Consider the following 23,794-nt stretch of genomic DNA (forward strand, 5'->3'; position numbering starts at 1 on the left):
CTTTTCCACCCGCGTTGTCTCCTTCCTCAGTGGTTTCAACTGGGGTCAGAGGTGTTATGTCCAGAGATGACTTGGGAGCTGAAGCTGCCTTTCTTCTGGGAGGAGCAACTGGTTTCGGTATGTCTAATGCTGGTTTCCCAAGTTCCTGAACTGTAGACACACTATCATGCTTCATATCCAGGGATAATGGATGATCTTGCATTCTTTCCCACGCGGGGGCCTCTGAAAATAAATCATCACTTGCAACACTGGATTGATCTATTGGGTTTTCCACATTTTCTGCGATAGAATCCGTTTTAGGCACTTTTTGTGCTGTTTTTGTGACCTTTGCCTTTTCCTTGGCTCTGTTCTTTGTCTCTGATTGTACATGATTCTCTTCTTCTGCTGTTGGAGGGAAAGGTTCCTTGTCACATGGAGAAGAATTGGCACTTGACCTGAAAAAGTCTGTGATCTCCTCTTCAGTATCTGCCATTTCACCTTTTGTAGCAACTGGGAGAAAATCTGCAAGGTCACATGAATCTTGGGACAGCATTCGAACCACTCCCTCTTGACGTTTACTTTTCTCAATTTCATCTGGTTCCAGCTCTAAAACAGGGGTCTCGTCTATTAAGACATACTTCTCTAAGTATCCCCTGGCCTCCCTATCTGAATGCCTGCTGTGGAAGGACTTCTCAGAGGTCATACTCTCCGCATCTTCATCCTTTTTCCTACTGCCCATTGCTTCCTCGTACAGGTCTGTATATAGAAAGGCCATAGCTTTGGGCTCCTCCAGCAAAATGGGATCAATAATCTTGGGGGGTCCTTCTGGCAGAAAGATGGGAGTTAGGATATCTTCTTGGCTACTGAACAAAGCTGAACCACTCTCTTTTAAAGAGACCTTAGCCGAAAGACTCTCAGCCAGATTGCATTGTTCTGTGTCTACAGAATGTTTGATAAGATTATCATCTGTACCACCATAAAACATTTCATCTAGGATCTCACTGGCAATCTCTTCTTCACCGATGGCATCTTCAGTTATTTTGTCTACCCCAACTTTCACAAGTGTACTTTTACCTTTGAGCTGTTCAGGATTTTCATCGTATTGGATTTCTGTGGCCTCCTCTGCCTGTGGCTCCTCCTCCCCTACTGAAATAAAAGCAGGACTCCCTGGAGCCTGGGCGTCAATGAGAGTGAACTTCTCAAAGTAGTCCACATTACCAGTAGCGCTTCTGTCTGGTAATCTAGCCACAGGAGCCCCGGGTGGATCCGTTATATTGAGACCAATGGATTGCAAGGCCCTAACCTGTTCACCTCCAGTTGTCTGTGACCCTGCTGGAGTTTGTGTTGAATTTATGACCACATAGTTTGGGTCATACACGGCACCATTAGTTTCCTCACTAATTTTAGTTACAGGGCTCTCCTCCAGATAAGAGAGATTATCCACCATTACTGTGCTCTCCTCCTCATCCACGGTAGACAGTTTAGGAGGAACCACAATGTTGAGGATTTCAGAGCCTTCAGAGACCAAGCAGAATAACCTTTGGTCTTTATCCATCACAGGATCTATCACCTCCTCTTCATCTTCTTCCGCTTCAATTTTCACATTAGGAAGGGACACCTCTACTAATTCTGGCCTCTTAGAGATTTCATCAGAGTCCTCTAAAATCGGCTGTTGATCTGCCTTGATTTTCTGTCCACTATTTGTCTTTCTAGTTTTCTTCCTTCTTGAGATCTGTACATCATCCATGACTATAATAATCCTTCCAGCCGGAAGAGACCCAGGGGTTGTAGGCCTTATTGTAGCAGGAGAGTTGAAATCCAATGTTGGGTTTCCAACTTCAGATAACCAAGGGGTAGTGCAGCGACTGGGGCTGGTCTCCCACTCAATGCCACTGTCTTCTCCCTGCATGGTTACCATGGAGAAGGAGGAGTCCATCATCAGGCACTGCATCTTAGGTCGGATCGTCTCATCATGGACAGCTTGGCGTAAACTGAGGGCAGCAAAACACACAAACAATGTGGCGTTGAGAAGTAATAATAAGAGAACAAATTACAAGGAGGCACAGAGTCATACTTGTCCTTATTCTTGTTATTTTCATTATTGCCCAGCATTATTACCATTCTTATCTTTATCAAGTTTTCTTTTGCTTGTATATATTCGCCTCTGATGTAAAGCGTCTTTTGAGTATTTAGAATCAGGAATCAGGAACATTTATTTGTCATTTCATTTCATGCACTTGTGTACATGAAATAAAACGAAATATCAGAATCAGAATCAGATTCAGAATCGTTTCCCCCAGCCCACAGCAGTGCACCACAAGACAAAACACGTATCCAAATTACAAGAACACATATATCCAAGCTAAAAAAATAAAATAAAAATACAAAAACTACAAAACACATATACCCAACATAAATAAATAAATAAATAAAATTAACTGTTCCAAAGAGCGAACACCAGGATGTCTGTCGGAACTGCCGGTCTGCATGGGCTAGCAGTTAGCTTAGCCTGCCCCGCTTCCACGTTCTGTTAGGCCACTCTCGGTGTTAACCTCCTCGGGCGCAGGTCCAGGCAGGGCCGTGGTCCCTTGGCCCACCAGACGTGGCAGACCAGGCTCTCCCAGCCAGACACCTTCAACCCACCTTCCCTCACTCCGCACGACGACACCAAAAACGCAATCGACGCTAGGCGAGGCCGCCAACAGACTGCCCTTGGTGTTATCAGAACTGCCGGTCTGCATGGGCTAGCAGTTAGCTTAGCTTGCCTGGCTTCCGCGTCCTGTCAGACCGTCCTCGGTGTTTTCTCTTCGGGCGCAGCTCCATGCAGGGCTGTGGTCCCTGGGCCCACAGGTTGCGGCAGACCAGGCTCTCCCAGCTGATCCGGCGCCAGCTCTCCCAGCCATTAAACGAAGACACAAACTTAGACGCAGACGTGGACAAAGACACTGCATGGACGGTACTGGGTGAGGCCGCCGCAAGCGTAAATTCGCGCTGCCACCTTCCCACACCGGAAGTGGAAAGCGGAAAAGGAAAGAAAAACGCGATATAAATCTGATATATATGTAAACTACTAATAACACACGTTAGTCCCTAGTTAACGGGTGTGACCCTTTAGCCGAGCGGTTAGTGATGTCGCCTTGTGGTGCAGTACACCCCGTATCGAATCCCGCACCGGGCAAGAAAATAACCGGTTACATTGGTGGCAGCGGTGGGATCCGGAAGTGTGCAGATCCTCAGAAGTCTCTTCGGAGCGCGGGAAGAAGAAAGCGCGAGGGCGCGCTACCGGGGAGGGTGACGACTGTAAACTACCAATAAGACACGTTAGTCCCTAGCTAACGGGTCTGACCCTTTAGCCGAGAGGTTAGTGATGTCGCCCTGTGGTGCAGTACACCCCGTATCGAATCCCGCACCGGGCAAAAAATAACCGATTATAATTATTGACAAAGTGTGTGACTGAAGTACCAAAAACAGTATTGATGGCTGGATAACTGATCAAACAATGTTACGCAGTGATGTATTTTAATATACTGAATACCTCAAATTGGCACCTCTAATGGGAGCAGCCACATTTTGAGCAGAATTAATTTTTCCGCTGTAGATATTATATAAGTTAATGGCTGACCTTAATCGTGTAGCAATAACCAAGAATTAACAAAACCCTTTTGCCCAGGTATGAAGCTGTTTTGAAAATTGTAATGCAATATATATATATATATATATATATGACATATGTGTGCTGTCAGCCAGAATACCCCCTGACTTACATCCAACAATCCCTTCATATTTGTACCTGTTCTGCAGGTCCTCCACTTCATCGCCGACACCGAGGTGCTCCTCAGTGAAGTCCTCAGGCACCAGCGCTGTCATCTGAGAGTCCATATCTGATCTGAGTAATTCCTCTGACAACGTCTCCATTGTTGCACACGTCTTTGTCGGGTCTGCAACAAGTCGCGGTCGGCACACCTCGGCTCTGCTCTGCCGGTCACATTTTCAGCCGGGGGCCTGCAGATGAGATTTCATGCTCAGCAGGATCTTGAAATAGAAAACGGGGCATCCCGTGTTTCATCTGAGGCATTCGTAACACGCGGGGGAGCTAATTTGTCATCGCTTTACACTGACTGACCCCTGGCACGGGACGCCTGGAAAGCCAATTTCCACCCTAAACGCTTTGTCTTGTTATAACTTGACATGAGCTGCAGCAGTGAGGAGGAGCTGCTACCGCTGCTGCAGCACTGATGTTGTTTTCTTACAAGATCTAAATATAATCGCGTGGCAGCAGCCCGTATCCAGGGTCCCGAGTCCGCCTGCTGGACCGTCATGGGCAGGGAAGAATGTTGACAGTGAACCGACTTGTGTATAAATGATAAACCATCAAACACTTACTTTAATCACCTGTAGTCCACACCACATATACTGATGGGGGGGGGGGGTAGTAGACATCATCTCTCACTGCCTGTTTGCCCCCATAAAACTCATATGGTAATGCACAACTTTAGACGTTATAAGCCTGTTATTCAGCATTCTGCAGGTCTTATATGCTTGATTATTATTATTATTTGCATGTCTTTACCCCTGCATAACGTGTCTGCAGAAACATCGAGGTTACACCTGTTTATGTCTGTCTTCTTCATACCAGCCTCACTGGGAAATACAAGACTTCTCAGAAGAAAGATGGTGGACATGCTCATATAAGCTATGTCTGGAGGAATATGGGCCCGTGGCGCAGGATAGTCGTCCTTAAATTATCCTTTTTTTTAAATGTGAAACTTGGAGGGTTTCCCTTCACTGTGGCGCTGACTCTTTTTAAATGACTTACTGGCATTCAGCGAGGCGCAGGACGCATACCACAACCCTCCATGTCTTTAAGAGGAAACCACAACCACACAGCTCTGGCCCTCACATAGATAGATAGATAGATAGATAGATAGATAGATAGATAGATAGATAGATAGATAGATAGATAGATAGATAGATAGATAGATAGATAGATAGATAGATAGATAGATAGATAGATAGATAGATAGATAGATAGATAGATAGATAGATAGATAGATAGATAGATAGATAGATTCTCCCTCTCTCTCTCTCTCTCTCTCTCTCTCTCTCTCTCTCTCTCTCTCTCTCTCTCTCTCTCTCTCTCTCTCTCTCTCTATTCATCTAGGTAGATAGATAGATAGATAGATAGATAGATAGATAGATAGATAGATAGATAGATAGATAGATAAATATATTCTCCCTCTCTCTCGCTCTCTCTCTCTCTCTCTTTCTCTCTCTATTCATCTAGATCGATAGATAGATAGATAGATAGATAGATAGATAGATAGATAGATAGATAGATAGATAGATAGATAGATAGATAGATAGATAGATAGATAGATAGATAGATAGATAGATAGATAGATAGATAGATAGATAGATAGATAGATAGATGGATGGATGGATGGATGGATGGATAGATAGATAGATGGATTCTCCCTCCCTCTCTCTCTCTCTCTCTCTCTCTCTCTCTCTCTCTCTCTCTCTCTCTCTCTCTCTCTCTCTCTCTCTCTCTATCTAACTAGATAGATAGATAGATGGATTCTCTCTCTCTCTCTCTATCTAGATAGATAGATAGATTCTCTCTCTCTCGCTCTCTCTCTCTCTCTCTTTCTCTCTATTCATCTAGATAGATAGATAGATAGATAGATAGATAGATAGATAGATAGATAGATAGATAGATAGATAGATAGATAGATAGATAGATAGATAGATAGATAGATAGATAGATAGATGATGGATGGATGGATGGATGGATGGATGGATGGATGGATGGATGGATGGATGGATGGATGGATGGACGGATGGATAGGGCACAGGAAATCGTCACTAACATCCATCCAATTCGCCACTGCAGGCATTACCTGTATTCATGATTACATGACACCAAAAATCCAGTCTTGATATATAACTAACAATGTCAGCACCATGGGCATATCTGGAATATCCTGTATCCTCAGCTGTTATCAGTGCCGAGCTGTCCACAAGATGGCAATCATTACTTACACACAACCCTGCCCTGTATATCCATGGACTACTTGCAGTTGTTATTTTAGGATAGTTCTGTGTGATTTCAACGAAACGGTACGCTGTCTTGTACTTACAATAAAACATATTGTCTTACTTGTCACTATCAAGTCTGCTAAATACATCTGGCCCCGGGGATCCCTGCTCTGAAGTCAGACGCCTTTCTCGCCCGCTCGTATAGGCTATTAAACGGCTAGACTAACCGGACATGACGAAACGCATTATTGTCCATTACGTCAGGTCTCCGAGACGGCTGCGCGATGACGTCGGACCCACTTAACGCTTCTGCCGAGCAGGGGATGGACCCGCGGTGATGAATGGGGATGGGAGCCGAGGTTGTTGAGGGGAGAGCTGTCCGACGGAGTGTCAAGGACGTAGTTTGACGTTTGGACCCGGTGTGGGCTTTACACGACAATCAACCGTTTGGACGACGATGTTAAATATTTAGCGTTGGCTGGCTAGAGATAGGCGTCTTCTCCGGACAGCGCGCACCGACGGCGAGCCAGCGAATGGACGAAGCTAGCCGGCAGCGCGTGTACCGCTCGACCCGTGGCGCGACAACGAAACCGGCGGATTCCCGAGCCGGCGCCGCATCGCACGACCTCGCTCCGGAGTTACGACCTGTTGTCGCGTGCGGCGTTTCGCGCGAGCACGCCCGCGCAGCCCGGCGACGTCACAGCGCTTGATGTGTTCCGGGCCGACATGCGTGCGCCGACACGTCTGTTCGGCTGAGCGATGAACCCACACCCCGTCGCGTCCCAGAGGAGCAGAGCAGCGAGCCTTTGCCGACCGAACCGCGCCGCTACTCCGCCGCCAAGCCGCCGCCGTTAACGCAGCTTTACCCGGGGAGGGGAGGCTAAAAGGCAGCGGCTAGCTTCCCGCACCGCACCGCCCGCGGAGAGATCCGCTCACAGCATCGCCTCGACCTGAAGTCAGCGACAAGATCCGCCGAAATGGGGTACGTAACTGGTGGCCGCCTGTGATTTCAGCCCTCCCCTGGTTCGTGTATAAGCTGTTTTACATTTCGGAGGGTTTGACGAGGGTAACCTGGGCAACCCGCCGAGCTGTGACCAACATGGCTAGCTAGCCGCCCCGGTGGCTAGCTTGTATGAAGTTTGCGCCGGTCAGCCCCTGTTGCCTCGGCGTGTTATAGGAGAACGGACCAAGTGCAGGTAGCGCAAAGCAAAGCGTCGGCGCTCATGTATGAACCGATGGAGGCGCAGTGTGCGGGGCGACGTTACGCCCGCCTCGCGTCCGCATCCTTCACTTGGTTGGGAGTCGTGGCACAGAACATGGCTCTAGCGCAGACCGCTGTTGGTAATAAAGGGGGTTGTCCATGATAAGACGGGGGATTACAAATCACGACGGACCGGTTGCAGAAAAGCCTGCAACGAGGAAGCCCCGAATTCTCGGCTGACGACGGCGTAGAGCCCCCAAAACTCGCACCCTCAACAGCAAGCCATGAACAGGCAGTGTACCCGACTTGTTCCGGTTTAGTGATGCGGATGGTATTGTTTTCCCTTACTGCTCAATAGAAAGGGGCTCGTTACTTACCTTGGGCCCCAGAGTTGGGTTAATTTGCAGTAAAATTAATTTCCCCCGAGGGGATTAATTAAGGAAACTTTTTTTTTTAAAAAGGGAAAAAAATCTCTTGCAATTGACTCGTGTAATGTATGGTTAAGAGAAGCTTAGGTCCTCCTAGTTCATAGAATAATACAGGTTTTCAAATGCGGCTGATTTGTTGGCGTATTGTGCTTGAAGGATGCACGTCATTGGCCAGTGATGTGTGCATTGCACCTTGAGCAAGGCACGTCAGGTCCTCGCTCACGTGTGAAGCGATGCATTTTCGAAGTGACTGCTTTCCTTTCTCGCAGCGTGTTCAGAATCTGCTGTTGTAGCAGGTGCTGTCTGGTGTAATCAGGGAATATAATCACAGTAGCAGCTTGAAACTTCGCACCTTTGAAAAAACATGATATTCAGGCTCTATGGCAGATGTCGTCACTTCTATCAAAACAGTGCTTATTATTTAATAGTTTACAGTAGTGACATATTACTAAGCAAAGCTGTAGTTCTGAGTTTTAGCCTAATTGGTGGGTTACTGTGAGAGAACGTATAGAAACGTGGGTAACACTTTAGTATGGGGAACATAGTCACCATTAATTAGGTGCTTATTAGCATGCAAATTAGCAACATTTTGGCTCTTAATTGGTCATTATTACGTACTCATTAATGCCATATTCTGCATGGCCTTATTATACAACAAGTAAGCCATTAACTATGAGTTTTCCCTCTATAACCTCAGAATTATTGCTAATTAGTAGTACCATCTCAATATGCTTTGCTTAGTATGGCCTTTATAAGGTGGTAGTACCACAAGAAGAGTTATTCTCCCTTACTAACACTTAATGAATATGGTCTGTTCTTACATAACAAAACACAAAACTACAAGTGTTGATAGTGTTAAATTACTCTAAATTAAGTTTTTGTTACTTAGAATATGTTCCCCATACTAAAGTGACATCTTGATCATTACTAATTCACTAGTAATTAAGTTTTTTTTACTTAGAATATGTTCCCCATACTAAAGTGTTACCGAAACTTGTTCACTCAACTGAACTTTGTTGTGGAAAGAATTGCAACTTTATACGTGTGGAAAATCTGCAAAACAACGGAAAACAAAGAAGAACAACAAAGTAAGAACCAACACTGAGAAGCCAGTCAGATAAATGGCAAAACACATTCAAATCTGCGCTGACAGTTCAGCGAATGTTCTTGCTTTTATCGACAAACAGGGCCGTTTCTAAACATTTTTGGACCCTAAGCGACATCTTACAGCCCCCCCCCCAAGAAAACACATCATACTCCTGCAAAGTAATATCTTTACTAATTTCTTCACCCATTTTCACACTACTGTGTCTCAGTTGAATAAATCACGAAGTCCCCATCGCTTCACAACGTACCGCATAGCAAAGTAGAGTGTAACTTACCCTTTCTGATGATGCTAGTTTTTTCTCTTTGCGACAACGCGTTTTCAAGTAATCCAGTTTTGAAATTATAGCAAATTTCAACATTGTCTCCAACATAGGCATGACATTACATCCCACTTTGTATGACCACCCCCTCCCCCCACAAAAAAAAGTATTTGATTTTCATTACAATGATCCAAAAGTTGTGGTCAAAAGACTTGCACGGGTGACCTGTGCACAAGTAGGCTCATGTGGAAATAAGCACTTGCACCAACACAGGTCACCTCGAGTCACTTCAGGTCAGTCGTAGAGTATCCCACCATCATGGTTCTGATATTGCCAGATTCCAGACAATTTCCCCAACAGAATTATGAAGAGATATCTCTACTGCCAGCATTTTATGGAGAGATACATGTAAAGCCATAACAAATTTGTTGACACAATCTTTTTTTTCCCTTGATATAAAGGCTAATATAAGAATCTGCAAGTATTATATCAAATGATGGAAGATCTGGAAAGCCAAGACTGTTCTGAAAAAACAGACATTCAAACAAGATAAGGCGTGCATGGCTAGCCCTTATAATGACCAGCGCTCAAAGTGGGCTGGTACTCACCAGTACACAGTACCGGCACTTCTACTGTTTACTCTGTAGCGTACCAGGACTTTTTCTTGGCACTTCTCGCAAGCTGCCAGTACTCATTTCTGCCCTCTCCATATCAGTTTCTCTGGGTGATTCATAATGGCCCTAAATAAACTGCATTACCCAGGGGACACTACGCGATGCTGACTTGTTCCCGTTCTTGCCTGCCTGCTTTTCTCTGTTGGCGGCTAGTCTAAGTAACGGTACATTAACCTTACAATATAGCCAGAAGGACAGCTGGACGTAGGACATGGTGATGCAGAGGTGCTTGGTTTGTGTGCCACACTAGAAGTAGAGAGAAGAGAAAGCCAGGAATGTAGGGAACTAAGGCCTGATGAGGTCATTGCACCACACACTAAAGCTAGTGTACATAATACATATTTTACTCTAATTGAAATAGTTGTCTCCTTGATTAAATATGTTTATGTTGTGAACATCAGTAATATCACCTATGGTCATGAGCTTTGGGTAGTGACCGAAGGGGTGAGATCCCAGGTACAAGCGACTGAAATGAGTTTCCTCCGTAGGGTGTCTGGGCTCAGCCTTGGAGATAGGGTGAGGAGCTCCTGACATCCGGGGGGAGCTCGGAAGTAGAGCCGCTTCTCCTTTGCGTCGAAAGGAGCCAGTTGAGGTGGTTCGGGCATCTGATTAGGATGCTTCCTGGGTGCCTTCCTTTGGAGGTTTTCTGGGCACGTCCAACTGGGAGGAGACCCGGGGTAGATCCAGAACTCGCTGCAGGGACTACATGTCCATTCTGGCCTGAGAACACCTTAGGAATCCCTAGGAGGAGCAGGAGGTTGTTGCTGGGGAGAGGGACTTTATGGAGTGCCCTACTTAGCTCGCTGCCACCGCGACCTGACCCCAGAGAAGCAGCTGGTGATGAGATGAGATGAGATGATATGAGATCACATCAGCAATATCTCCTAGTATCTTAGGTGGGGCGCCTCCATAGCTGAATGGTTAAAGTGCGTACCCCATGGCCACGCGGTCTCAACGTTGCAGGTTCAGTTCCAGCCGGCAACCTTTGTTGCATGTCATACTCTACTCTTTCTCCCCGATTTCCTGTCTACCTCTCCACTGCCACTGTCTAATAAAAAAGGTAAAAATACCAAAATAAAAAAGAAAGTAATAAAAAAAACAATGTGAATAAGAGGAGTACTGGCACTTATTTTTCTTTCCATTTCAAGCACCAATAATGACCAAAATAAGAGCATAAAGAGACAGTTCATCGTAAAATTAAAAAAAAACATGTTTTTCCTCTTACCAGTAGTGCTATTTATCCATCTGGATCTTCTTGGTGTGAGTTGTCGGGTTTTGGAGATATCGGCCATAGAGATGTCTTCCTTCTCTTGAATATAATGGGACTGGATGGCACTCAGCTTGTGTTGCTCAAAGCGCCAAGGAATACATTCAACAAACTTAACAGTAAGTCTCTTTCCAGTAATTCTGACCTGGTTACTCAAGATAATCCACAGACCTTGTTGTGAGCAGTTTCACGTAGGAAGTACTTTCATATTTTCTCAGAACTAACGACACCTACACGAACTGCTCACAACAAGGTCTGTGGCTTATGATTTTGGGCGAACTGTCCCTTTAAATGTAAAGGTAGTGAACATACCCTAGGGCTCGTAGGATTCATATCCCTGAATGAAAATTAATGACTAGGCATACTTTATTGATTAATAAGGCTTTTAATTAACAAATAAAGCACAATATAAAAACGATAAATGACTATGTAAAAAAAAAATTTAGAACATGAAATTGAACAGATATTAGTAAGAGAATAAAATGAATCCTTTCTGTGTAAATCACAAGATTATTCCAATGCAATACAGAAATAATAAATAGTTTTTAACAAGTTCAATGCTCAGGAATATTAACAAATCCACAAGTGTATATTCATGTAAATTGTTCACTTTTAAAAAAATAACTGTGCATCTCGGTAAAGTGAATTCTGCGTGCTTATGTGAGCGTCCGTGAGGGACGTGTTTACGATGCTCTTCAACATTTCTGTCCCCTAGATTTTTTTTGATGCAGAGTTATCAATGATGTCATCGTGTGACAGCCCGCTGTCGGTAGGAAACAAAAATACCCCCATGGGGAGCCCATTGCAGTCGCAGATGTTTGATAAAGGGAAAGAACCTGGAAAACATTATTTCATTCTTGTGACGTTCCGCCGGGGCAAAGAGGGCCATTTTTCTATAGTTCAGTCTTGTGTACTGCCCAGAGAGACGCATCCAAGAGTGGTGAGACCATTCTCACTCACCTGTCCACCTGTGTGAGCAGATGGAGCCTCTGTCCCCCGCAGTCTAAGTGAAACATATAGAGATGGCCTCAGACACATGGCTCCAGCCGTCAGTCACCTGTTACCTGGACCCCAAGCAAGGCAGCATGAGGACGAAACTGTAATGTGACTGAGGTCAAGCAACCAGTAGTCATCGGTCTTTGTGTACACACACACACATACACACACACACGCACACGTCTATCTGAGTAAGACCACACAGAGGTATTGTGTATGTGTATTTTAAAGTAGAGGTTGTGCCAAACCCCACTGCTTCCCTCTGTGAGTGGGTTAGCCGGTAAGAGCACGCTGGGATCTGATTGGTCGAGGGACCATGTGGGAAGGAGAGAGAGAGTTGGATGCTGCTCACAGCCCATGACCAGACCCGAGTCACGTGGCGGTTGCCATGGCGATGCAGCAGCTAAGTTAGTAAGGCAGGGTTATTTTTCTGTGCATGGTAAGCACAGGCTGCAGCCAGCGCAGTGTTGACTCGGTTGAGGCCTTGTGGCTGTTGTGACATCTTGTTGTTTTTTCATTCACATTTTTCGGTGTGATTCTTGGGTAGGGAACTTTCATCATCACGCATTCAAATAAGCACCTCAATGAAGAACGGCTGTGTACTGATGACAAGTAATCTCTCTTTCAGAAAAAGCAGCCGTTGTGCTTACTACACGTATGAGTTGTGATGTTTTTCCTGGTAAAGAACCGTGATTTTTGGATGAATATGTAAATAAGTGAGAACACGCGTTTTCATCACATTTTCATCATCATAATTGGATATTGTTGCATTTCTTTTAAAGCTGCATAAGGGAGTTTCTGCCCAGTGGCGGTAAACGAAGCAGCACATATTCCCCATATTCTGCCTCATGTCGCTTGTATGACGTAAGAAAACAATCGTGCGTCGTGGCTTCTAACACCGTGACTTCTGATATTTTTGCATATATTCTTATATATATTATATATGTTTATAAATTATATATTATTATCATTATTTTATAGTATCATATATTTAAAAACATTCATTCATTGTTCATATTTATTATATATTACATAATATATATATGTTATTATTTTTAGTATTATATTTATAAATATATATATAAATATATATAATATATCATATATATATATATTATATATATTTTAGTTTTATTTTTTTATTATTTTTTTGCATTTGTGTATAGCCAACAAACTCAAAGTAATCAATGTAAATTTAAATAGCGTGACTATAACATACACATTAGATAAATGCTACGCTATAAATATATAAAATACATCACTTCCTGTGTACCAGTAAAGATTCAGCAGAAAAGCACAGCACATGCTCAGTAGTGACAAATCAGCAAATCCATGTAACCATTCTTTATTACTGTCATTGGGGCTCGGGGGAGATATTTTCAACACTAATATGAATTAAAAAGTAATATTCTACCATAAAAATATTCCCCCAAGCACACTAAATAAAAATAAATTGCATAAAAATGAAACAGCAGCTAAGATAAGAGCAAATACACAGGCTAAGTGCCCTAAGAGAAGATGATTTGGTGGACTGCTGTGCTTAATGACCCCCCATGAACTGCCCATGAATAAACTGCCCATGAATAAACTCATGAATGCCCTCTTAACTTCCGAACATCCCTGTTATTTTGTACTGAAGTCCCCCGAAACCTACGGTTTTCAGGGAAAGAGCAAGAGAAGAGGTTGAACTGACAATACTGATAAAGGCTTTGTTAGTAAGAAACAAGAAAACAATGAACAAAAAAAAAACCAAAACAAGACCTTCATGATGTGGACCACTTTTTATTTTGCATGTTGGAAGCCACACCACAACACTTTTCCTTTTACATGCAGACAGTACTCTTCTTTCTGTGCCTGCAGCAATGCAAATGAGAGTGTTTGTGTGCACGCATGTAATTGTGTGTTTGCATATGTGTGCATGTGCATTTGCTTGTACGTGCATGTGTGTGTGTGTGTGTGTGTGTGTGTGTGTGTGTGTGTGTAAGGGCGAGAGCAAGAATCCATGTGCTGGTGGTAAGTGGGGAAATTGCTGATTTGATCACATCTGCGGTCAGATTCCTGTGCTGTGCCACTTGTTATTGAGACAAGTCATTGTAATTGCATGCTACAATACGTTTCATTGTGGGAGGGATTACGGGCTAACAATCGCCACACACACACAGACACGTACCGGCTCAGGGTTTGATTGAGGCCACGCCGCTGCCCCGATGACACTGTGAAATATAAAACACATGGGCAGAGTATGGTCAGTGGCCCAAGATGGAGAAGATGTAAACTTAATAACCTTTTATTGTGAGCAGTATAAGCTCCAGACATAGTGCTACATTTTTTTTTCCTGGTTGAATTTTGCACTTAGAAAAAATTCAGCTAAAATTAATGTTAAATTCCACAATGATCAAGACTTATTATTCTCCCATGTGTTACAGTACAGGCCTGGTTAAGGGTGTTTTTACTAAGACCAAGGAAAAAGCAAGTTTAAAATTTGTTAAATTCTCCCAGTAGTACTCGTAACATCCTGGCCATCCTGAGCTTGCATATATCTCTTGGTATATCATGGGCTGTTGGCTAATTCTGGTTTCAATAAATTCAATGTCCTTGCTCTCAGCAAGAATGACAGATTTCGTTGGTACAGTGTATTCTGTAAACACATCACCGGCTCTGTGTGGCTCGCCGCACATTATGCAGAACGAGAGTCTATTCATGCCACGCCAACTTCCAATAAATTTTCAGCGAAAAGCTGCTGCAATTAAATATATTGATCTATTTCAGCAATGATTTAAGATTCTGAAAAAAAAGACTTAAAGCTGCCCAGTCAGCAGATCTTAAGCAGATGTTGTTAGATGTTGGGAGAGACAGTATTTTACAGAGGAGTTGTAGTTGTGATAATATTCATATAGGTTCTTTTGTTGTTGTTTTTTTTTTTTTTTGCTCAAATAACTATTGCTGAAACAGCAGGTTGTCTATCATGGCAAAGTGATATTTGGACTGACCTCCATACAGGTTGAAAATAGTTTTCTTTACTAATTGTAGAAAATTATTTAATTCACATGGCCCAGTTACCATTACTCTAGTAGGCATTTTTTATCACTAATGTGTATGTGAGTCAACAGTCCCTCAAAAATATGGCATTAAAAGCCTTTAAAACATTATGGCAGACACTTCAACCCTCCTAAAGTCACCCTGGTGCAAACTTCTGCTTGCACCTCAGCTTCAACTGATAGTTAAGAGGAGATGCTGCAGACAAATTATGTTAGAGGACAGGAGAACGTTAGATGTCCTTGTGCTGATGAGACTATGCTTAATGATGAGTCCTTTAGGGTGCCAGTACACTCCCCCACCCACACCTACACAGTTCCCAGAAATGGAAATTAGGCATCTTTTACTGCCAGTACAGTTCCTAATATTACTTTGGCATTGATTCTACTTTGAAATGTGATTTTGTTCTCATCTTCTTCTCCCAAGAAAAAGCTGTTTACTCACCACATTGTAGTTGTCACCCCGTGGACCCACCACTTGCGGGGCTGAGCATTGGGGTAGGTTGCAATGCAGGGCGGGCAGCAGGCAAAGGCGGGTACCGGGGCAAGCTGACATCTGGAATCGCAGACTGGTCCAGGAGGACCAACTGGGAGGAGGCCCCGGTGGTAGACCCAGAACTCTCTGGAGGGACTACATGTCCATTCTGGCCTGGGAACACCTTGGGATCCCCCAGGAGGAGCTGGAGGGCTTTGCTGGGGAGAGGGATGTCTGGAGTGCCCTACTTAGCTTGCTGCCACCATGACCCGACCCCGGAGAAGTGGCTGATGATGAGAGATGAGAGAGAGATTGTAGTTGTACAGTTTCCCAACACAATAGTTTAGTATGTGCTTCACTGGCCCCTTTGCGTCTGCAGCACATCTGTGTCAAGGCGGTCGGGGCATCTTCGCGGGGTGGTGTCCGATGTTGCGCCAGAAGGTGGGCCGGTAGAAGGGATTGGGTATGGCAGTGTGCTGTGGTTCATATGCAGCCAAGCTATCTTCACAGTAGCACTGTCGGACTGTCAAGCTGTCCAAGCTGGTGTGAAAAATGTGTGCGCACCCTCACATGACCGACATCACTCTGATTAACAGAGTGTATCTTTTAAATAACATTGGCTGAGTCTCCCTGACTTAATTAACATATTAAGACATCAGAAGAGGTCCATAGAGGAAAGACTAAGCAAACTGTGCCAGAGAAGACCCCGAAAATTCAGAAGAATTAGCTCGCAGCCAAGTAGTCAAATCTTCTTTCCCTGGACACTTGGCAGATAGGCATCTTAGGACCAAATCTCCATAAGACGAGCACAGTTTCAGAAAGAAAAAAACAGCTAGTTTCAGTGTGGGACTGTAGTTGTTGATGTGAAAGAGAAAGCGTTTAGGTTATGTCCTCGGCATTTGTATTTGACAGGAATTTGCCTGTTGAGAAACTCGTGCTGGGAAGAGAAGTTCAGAAGGTCACCATGAAGATGGCTGAATTCAGTCCTGTTTTTTCAGTTACCTCAATCCGGCCAGCAGATTGCACCGCCAGTGATGTGGCGGTGGTGGGAGCCACGCTAAAAGCTTGTTGCTTGCTCAAGAGGCTTATTGACAACCTAAATGTAGCATGATGGTAGCTGCCAGCCTGTTGAAGATCAAGACTGTAGGGCCCGTGTGCTATTTTAGTCTCATAGTCAAGATGGGTAGAGGTTGTTTAAAATGGATTTTAATTCCACAAACTTGAGCATAGCAGAAAGCCGAGGCGCGTTCACATTATATCCTGGATACCAAATGATCTAAACATTTACAGACCTAACAGCCACCTTTATGTTGGTTAGTCTTTGTTGGCCTTATCATTAGCAGGCAAATTCAACATGATATCAGTTTAGAAGTAGACGTCCTGTCTGTGCTGTAATTCCTTATGTATGACTCTATTGTAGAGAGGGATTTCAAGTGTTAGTCCACAACGAGAGCATCTCTGATGTCGATCAGGAATCAGGAACATTTACGTGTCATTTCATTTCATGAAAATGTGTATTACAAAAAAACTACAAAAACTACAAAAAGTCATATATCCAACATATCCACAAAAAAAGAAAAAGAAAAAAAGAACAATGTCACTGTCCAAGAGAGTGAATGCCAGGATGACTGCTGGAACTGCCGGTCTGCATGGGCTAGCAGTTAGCTTAGCCTGCCCCGCTTCCGCATCCTGTCAGACCGCCCTCGGTGTTTCCTCTTCGGTTGCAGCTCCAGGCAGGGCCGTGGTCCCTGGGCCTACTGGATGCAGCAGACCAAGCTCTCCCAGCCGATCCATCACCATCTCTCCCAGCCAGACACCTACGATACACCTCCCTGCACTCCACATGACAACACCAAAAACAGTCAACGCCAGGCGAGGTGATGTAAAACTGAATGGATTTAAATCGAGTGAGTTGGCTTTTAACGAGATGCTACCTGGGTTTCATACTTGGCTACCAGGAATGTAAAGACGATAAGCAATCATCAGCAACAGGGTGATTTATTACCATTGCTGGCTACCACTCACACAACATTAGAAAACTGTCTACATCTGTTGTTAGCATTCTGAAAAATCCAGAAGGTCCCTAGTTCACTACACTAATTTAAGGTTGCCCAATACGTCTGTCACTTCTCAACCATTACACGGTGGGGCTAATTCTAATATAATGACTGATTCTTATATTATTTCAACTAGGTGTTCAGACATTGTTTTATAAAATTTCATTTCAATAATTATACAGCATCAGATGCCCCCTTCTCCTTTTCCTCGTGCCATCATCTATAATCTAAATATAAAAGAAATATTTATACATACCTAAAATCTTTATATCGTGGTGGCTACATCTGTCTTCCAAGTCTTTATCATCCCTACACTGTTCCGTCACACTTGGTGGGATACAGTAAGGACTTGGCCTTATTGTATCCCACCAACTGTGAGGGAACAGTGTGTAGAAGTATAAAAGTCATTGTTGCATGTGTAGTTTCTCTGTTGAGAGATGTTGCAAACTTTTTTTTCCCTCCAATATATTTACTGAGGTTTTAACAGTATAGAATGAACATACATTTAATAACTGAACATTTACATTGATGCATCTACCCACAAAAAAATAAAACAAAATAAAAGTAGACTTAAAAAAGGCAGCGTTTACATTGGAGGTATTTACACCATATAATGATGTACGGTACACACACACTTCATTATCATCTTCCGCTTCAGGGAGTGGTTTTATTTGCATTTTCCAAAAAGGCCATGAAAGCGGTCCAGATATGAGCAAAGTCCCTCTGTTTCCCTTTTGGTAACATATGTCAGTTTGTCCAGACCCAGACAAGTTGACAGTTCTTTAATCCATCTATTTAATGATGGAGGAGTTGTACTTTTCCAGCATAATGCAATCACTTTTCTGGCCTGAAGAAGTTCAAAGTCAGTTAATAGTGTTTGTTTCCTTGTTGCTGAAAGAACTTCTGGGTAAATTCGAAGTTTACTGGGCGTCCGGGTAGCGTAGCGGTCTATTCTGTTGTCTACCAGCAAGGGGATCTCCGGTTTGAATCCCCGTGTTACCTCCGGCTTGGTTGGGCATCCCCACAGCAACAATTGGCTGTATCTGTGGGTGGGAAGCCAGAAGTGGGTATGTGTCCTGGTTGATGCACTAGCGCATCCCCTGGTCGGTCGGGGCACCTGTTCGGGGGGGAGGGGGAACTGAGGGAATAGCGTGATCCTCCCATGCACTACGTCCCCCTGGTTAAACTCCTCACTGTCAGGTGAATAGAAGCAAATGGCAACTCGACAGCATGTGGTAGGCAGCCTCCCCCCCCCGCAAACTGCCACATGCCTTCTCCAATACATGTGGTAGTCTGCAGGGGTTGCACCCCGGGTCGGCAGAGGGGTTGGAGCAGTGACCGAGACGGCTCGGAAGAGTGGGGTAATTGACCGGGTACAATTGGGGAGAAAAATGGAGGAAAATCCCCCCCCCCAAAAAAAGGGAAAAAAAGAAAGAAAAAAGGGGAAAAATTCCAAGTATATAAAGTTTGGCACAGCGTGGGACATTTTTATTGACAATCTGTGAAAGACATTGTATGATTTTTTTTCCCAAAATAATTGAATCTGTGAGCATTCCCAAACACAGTGCAATAGAGTTCCCTTCTCCTCTGAGCATTTCACACAATAATCTAGGATATTAGGAGACATCTTATTGAGTTTAACAGGGGTTATGCATGTTCTCTTTAGCCATTTATACTGCAGTAATTTAAAACTTGTATTTATAGTTTGTGTTTGTGCTTTCAAACAGACCATTTCCTAATCTGTTATATCAATGTCATCATGTGTATCTGTTCTCCAACCATTTAATTTGTCTACTGATGATTCCTCAGAATTTGTCATCAACAAATTATAAAATCTTTATATATGGCCTCGATTGTCTACGTTTTCAAATACAATTTCGACAATGGTGGTATGGATGTTATCTTTTTGTACTCTGATAATATGAAGCGCCTTAGTTGTAAGTATTTGAAAAAATGTTTCCTAGGAATTTGATATTTTCCACATAATTGATCAAATGAAAGATAAGTCCCATTTGCAAAAAGATCTGAGATTTTTTTAATACCCCTGTTAGCCCAGATTTTAAATCCTGCGCCCACTTTGCCAGGTGTGACTTGATCATTTCCCCAGATAGGAGTAAATTGTGATATTGTTATGGGTTCACCCGCATATTTATGTTCAGATTGATATGGAATTTTTAAGAAAGGAGTTCCTTTGTTTGTTTGTTTGTTTGTGTTTTGTTTTTTTTTAATATCTGAAGAATACATGAATAAGTTTAATGGAAGGTCTGGGATAGATTTTTGTTCATTGTCAACCCACGCTTGGGGTGTAGATGGAGAGAAACAAGACATTGTGGAAGTCAATTGGGCAGCCCAGTAATACCATCTCAGATTGTGTACTTGACCCCCCCCCCCATAAGGGAGGTAGAGTAGTTTATAGTGGAGTCTAGATGTTTTATTGTTCCAAATAAATTGGCTAAGCATTTTGTCAAGTTTGTGGAAAAAGTGTGCAAGTTATAGGGAGTGGAATTGATTGGAAAATATACAAAATTTTGGTAGTACTTACATCTTTATGATATTTATACATCCCATCATTGACACTGGCAAATCGGACCATCGGCTAAGTGCCTCTACTACTGTATCGACCAGAGAGTCATAGTTTGCCGGGAGTATTCCCTTAATTTCAGGGGTGATCTTAAAACCAAGGTACTTAAAATCTTCTATGTTGACCATAAATGGAGTATCTACCACCGGTTTCCGCCTTTCTTCTTTATTCAGACGCAGAAGTACTGATTTGGATTTATTTATTTCATAACCAGAGAAGCCCCCAAATGTTTAGATAAGACTGATCAAGCTGGGAACACACTTTTAACGCAGTCAAAAATAAGATGATATCATCAGCATATAATGAAATGTGTTGTTCTACCCCTCCTAATTTAATACCTGATAGTCCTTCATGTTCTCTTATTGCCATAGCTAGCAGTTCGATGGCTAATGTGAAGCACAAAGGAGAGAATGGGCAATCCTGTCTAGTTGATCATTGTAGAGTAAACAGTGTTGATATGGTGTTGTTTGTCAAGATGTCTACTATAGAGTTTGTGTATTGTCGAATCCACTTAAGAAATGTATCACCAAATCCATATATAGGGAAAACATTAAATAAATAGTCCCATTCTATCCTGTCAAATGTTTGTTGGCCATCTATTGATAAGAGTGCTGTATCTTTTGCATTATGTCTTTCATGTAGCACATTCAGCAATCTTATAATATTATGAAACCCTATCTCCAGCCATCCATTATCCGAACCGCATATCCTACTCTCAGGGTCACGGGGATGCTCATTACAAAACCGTTTTGATTATTACAGACTAATTTAGGTACATATTGTTCTAATTTATTTGATAATGCTTTGCAGAGTATTTTTGTGTCACACCCCATCGGGCTTATGGCTCTAAAGGATGAGCATTCGGTTGCTGGTTTGTCTGATTTTAATATGATATTAATATTATTAGCCAATCTTAATGAGGAAGTAAGCATTCCTCTGTTATATGATTCCTCAAACATCCAGAAGAGGTTCCACAAGCTTATCCTTGATTTCTTTTATAGAACTCTATTGGTATTCTGTTGGGACCAGGTGCTTTTCCACTATTGATGCTGGCTATGGCTCCCAAAATATCTTCCTTTGTCAGTGAATCATCAAGTATTCTCCTTTCATCCTCTGACAGGGTCCAAAACCTTATGTGGTCAGGAAAGAGTGACTGCTCTCAACCCAGATATCCACTCGGTGTCATATAAAGGAAAAGGAAACAATTTAATTAGGAATGTTTGGAGAGCTTCATCGTCCCTATATCTCTTGAAAATCCGACCTTTATACTCCTTCTTGAACTGCATAATGTTTGTACATTGTTTGAGTTCCATGCTCAAACTGTTTCACAGTTTTACCCCACAGACTGAAATGCCCATGCTCTTCAAAGTTGTTCGAACACAATTTCTTGAAGTTTAATTTCCCTCTCAAATTATATTCCCCTTCTCTATCTGAGAATATTTTTTGTACATTACTCAATAGTAGATTGTTTCTTGCTTTGAACATTATTTAAGCTGTGTTAAAGTCTATTAAATCCCTGAACTTCAAGGCACTTGACTTTAAAAATAGCTTATTGGTGCGTTCACTATATCCTACATCATTAATAATCCTTATGGCTCTTTTTTGTAGTATACATAATGGTTGCAGGTTGGTTTTGTAGGTGTTACCCGATATATCCACACAGTAGTTCAGATATGGTAAAATAAATGAACAATGCAGAGTGTACAATGATTTATGATCCCGAATGTGACTTGCTTTTCTCATGCTCCTTGCCAATGTTGCTCGCACACCTGTTATGTGAGGTTTCCAGCAGATTTTGTGGTCTAGTATCACACCTAGAAATGTATATCCATATACTCGTTCTAGTTGGACATTGTCTACCACTACTTTTACTTTGGTATTTATTAAGTGATTTCCAAACAACATAAATGTTTTGTTCAGATTTAAGGATAATTTGTTTCTGTCAAACCAGCGTTTTAATTTTTCCATTCCTATTTGGTTCACTTCCAAAAGCTGCTGTAAATTCTCACCAGAACAAATATATATTCATGTCATCAACAAATAAAACAAATTTCAATATTTTTGATATCATGTGAAGTACAGAATGAACAGTTTTGGACCTAAAACCGACCCCTGGGGTACACCACAAGTAATATCCATGCATGACGATTTATGTTCACCTATCATTACAAACTGCTGCCTGTTACTTAAATAGCTTCTTAGCCAATTCTTTACCACCCCTCTGATACCACACCCTTCCAATTTTTCTATTAATCTGTTGTGGTCAATAGTGTCAAAGGCTTTTTTAGATCTATAAATATTACCACAGCAAACTTTTTTTGGCCTATGCAATTAGTTATTAATTCAATGAGCACCAGAGGTGTCAATCTGGTCAAAACCCGTACTGGCTATCGGTCAACAGATTGTGCTTCTCAATTAATTTGTTTAGTCTAACAGCAACTAGTTTTTCTATTACTTCGGAGAATTGTGACAATAATGAAATTGGTCTGTAGTTTGTAAATTGGTGTTTATCTTATATAAGGGGTAAAACTTTTTCTATTTTCATTTTGCTTGGAACTTTACCAGATTGAAAGGACATGTTACCGATGTGGGTTAGTGGCTTAGCAATACATTCAATTACTTTGTTTAACTATTGTCATATCAATATCATTCCAGTCAGTAGAATTTTTTGTTCTTGCATTTATTTACCATGTCCACGATTTCCTTATCTTCTACTGCACTAAGAAAAATGGAACTTGGGTTTCTGCCCCCATAATCACTATCATTCCCCTCTGTGATTGTTTGTGTGTCATTGATTTTTTTCTGCCTTTTTTGGGCCCACATTTACAAAGAATCTGTTGAAGCTATTGACCACGTCTTCCATGTTATTTATAGTCTTGTCATTCTCTGTAAAATATTGAGGGCAGCTTGGGCTTCTAGATCCGTTACTAATAATACTGTTCAACACATTCCATATAACTTTGGTGTTGTTTTTATTGGTCTCTTATTCTTTGTTGTAGTAGTCCTTCTTGCATATCTTCATAATGTTAGTTAGCTTGTTTTTATATTTCTTGTATTTTATTTCTGCTTCGATGGTTCTGTGCTTCATGAGTTCTTTGTAGAGCTTTTTTTTATGACAAGTGTTACGTAGTCCCTTTGTGATCCATGAACTAACTTTATATTTCCGTTTACTGTTGAATTGTTCTTTTGGGCAATTTTTGTCATATAAGGATTGAAGTATGTTTAGGAATGAACCATAAGCTTTATCAGTGTCTTTATTTTTGTATGCTATATTCCAGTTATGTGTAGTAATTCCTCTTTAAAAGCATTCATGGATTCCTCTGTTCTTATTTAATGTTGTTGGGAACTTTGGTCTTCCTAAAATAGCAGGTATAGACAGTGAAAACTGGTAGATAGTCACTGATGTCATTTATTAAAAGCTCACTCTCTATGTTGCCTTCTATAATGTTTGTGAATATATTGTCTATTAAGGCGGCACAGTGTGGTGTGATTCCGCTAGGTATAGTGATTTTAGGATATAAACCCAAACTATAAATTTTATTAGTTAACTTTTCAGTCTTTTTGTGCTTATTTGGATTTAACAGGTCTATATTGAAATCCCCATATGTTAGCATATCCGTTTGTGTTGCTTTTGAGTGAGTATCTTCTATCCAGTCCTTAAACATTTCAATATTTGATCCTGGTGATCTGTACAG

At 42.2% G+C, this 23,794-nt stretch overlaps 1 protein-coding gene across 1 annotated transcript in view; it reads left to right on the forward strand.

Moving 5' to 3' along the window:
- The first annotated feature begins 6,892 nt into the window (after positions 1-6,892).
- Positions 6,893-23,794, forward strand: part of LOC130121693 (homer protein homolog 1-like) — a 43,884-nt gene continuing 26,982 nt past the window's right edge. Inside the window, exon 1 of the mRNA XM_056290551.1 lies at positions 6,893-7,000. Within this exon, the coding sequence (XP_056146526.1) occupies positions 6,996-7,000 (5 nt within the window). The 5' untranslated portion in view covers positions 6,893-6,995. The remainder of the gene's footprint in view (positions 7,001-23,794) is intronic.

This window comes from Lampris incognitus, chromosome 12 (assembly GCF_029633865.1).
Source record: "Lampris incognitus isolate fLamInc1 chromosome 12, fLamInc1.hap2, whole genome shotgun sequence".
Taxonomy (NCBI): Eukaryota; Metazoa; Chordata; class Actinopteri; order Lampriformes; family Lampridae; genus Lampris; species Lampris incognitus.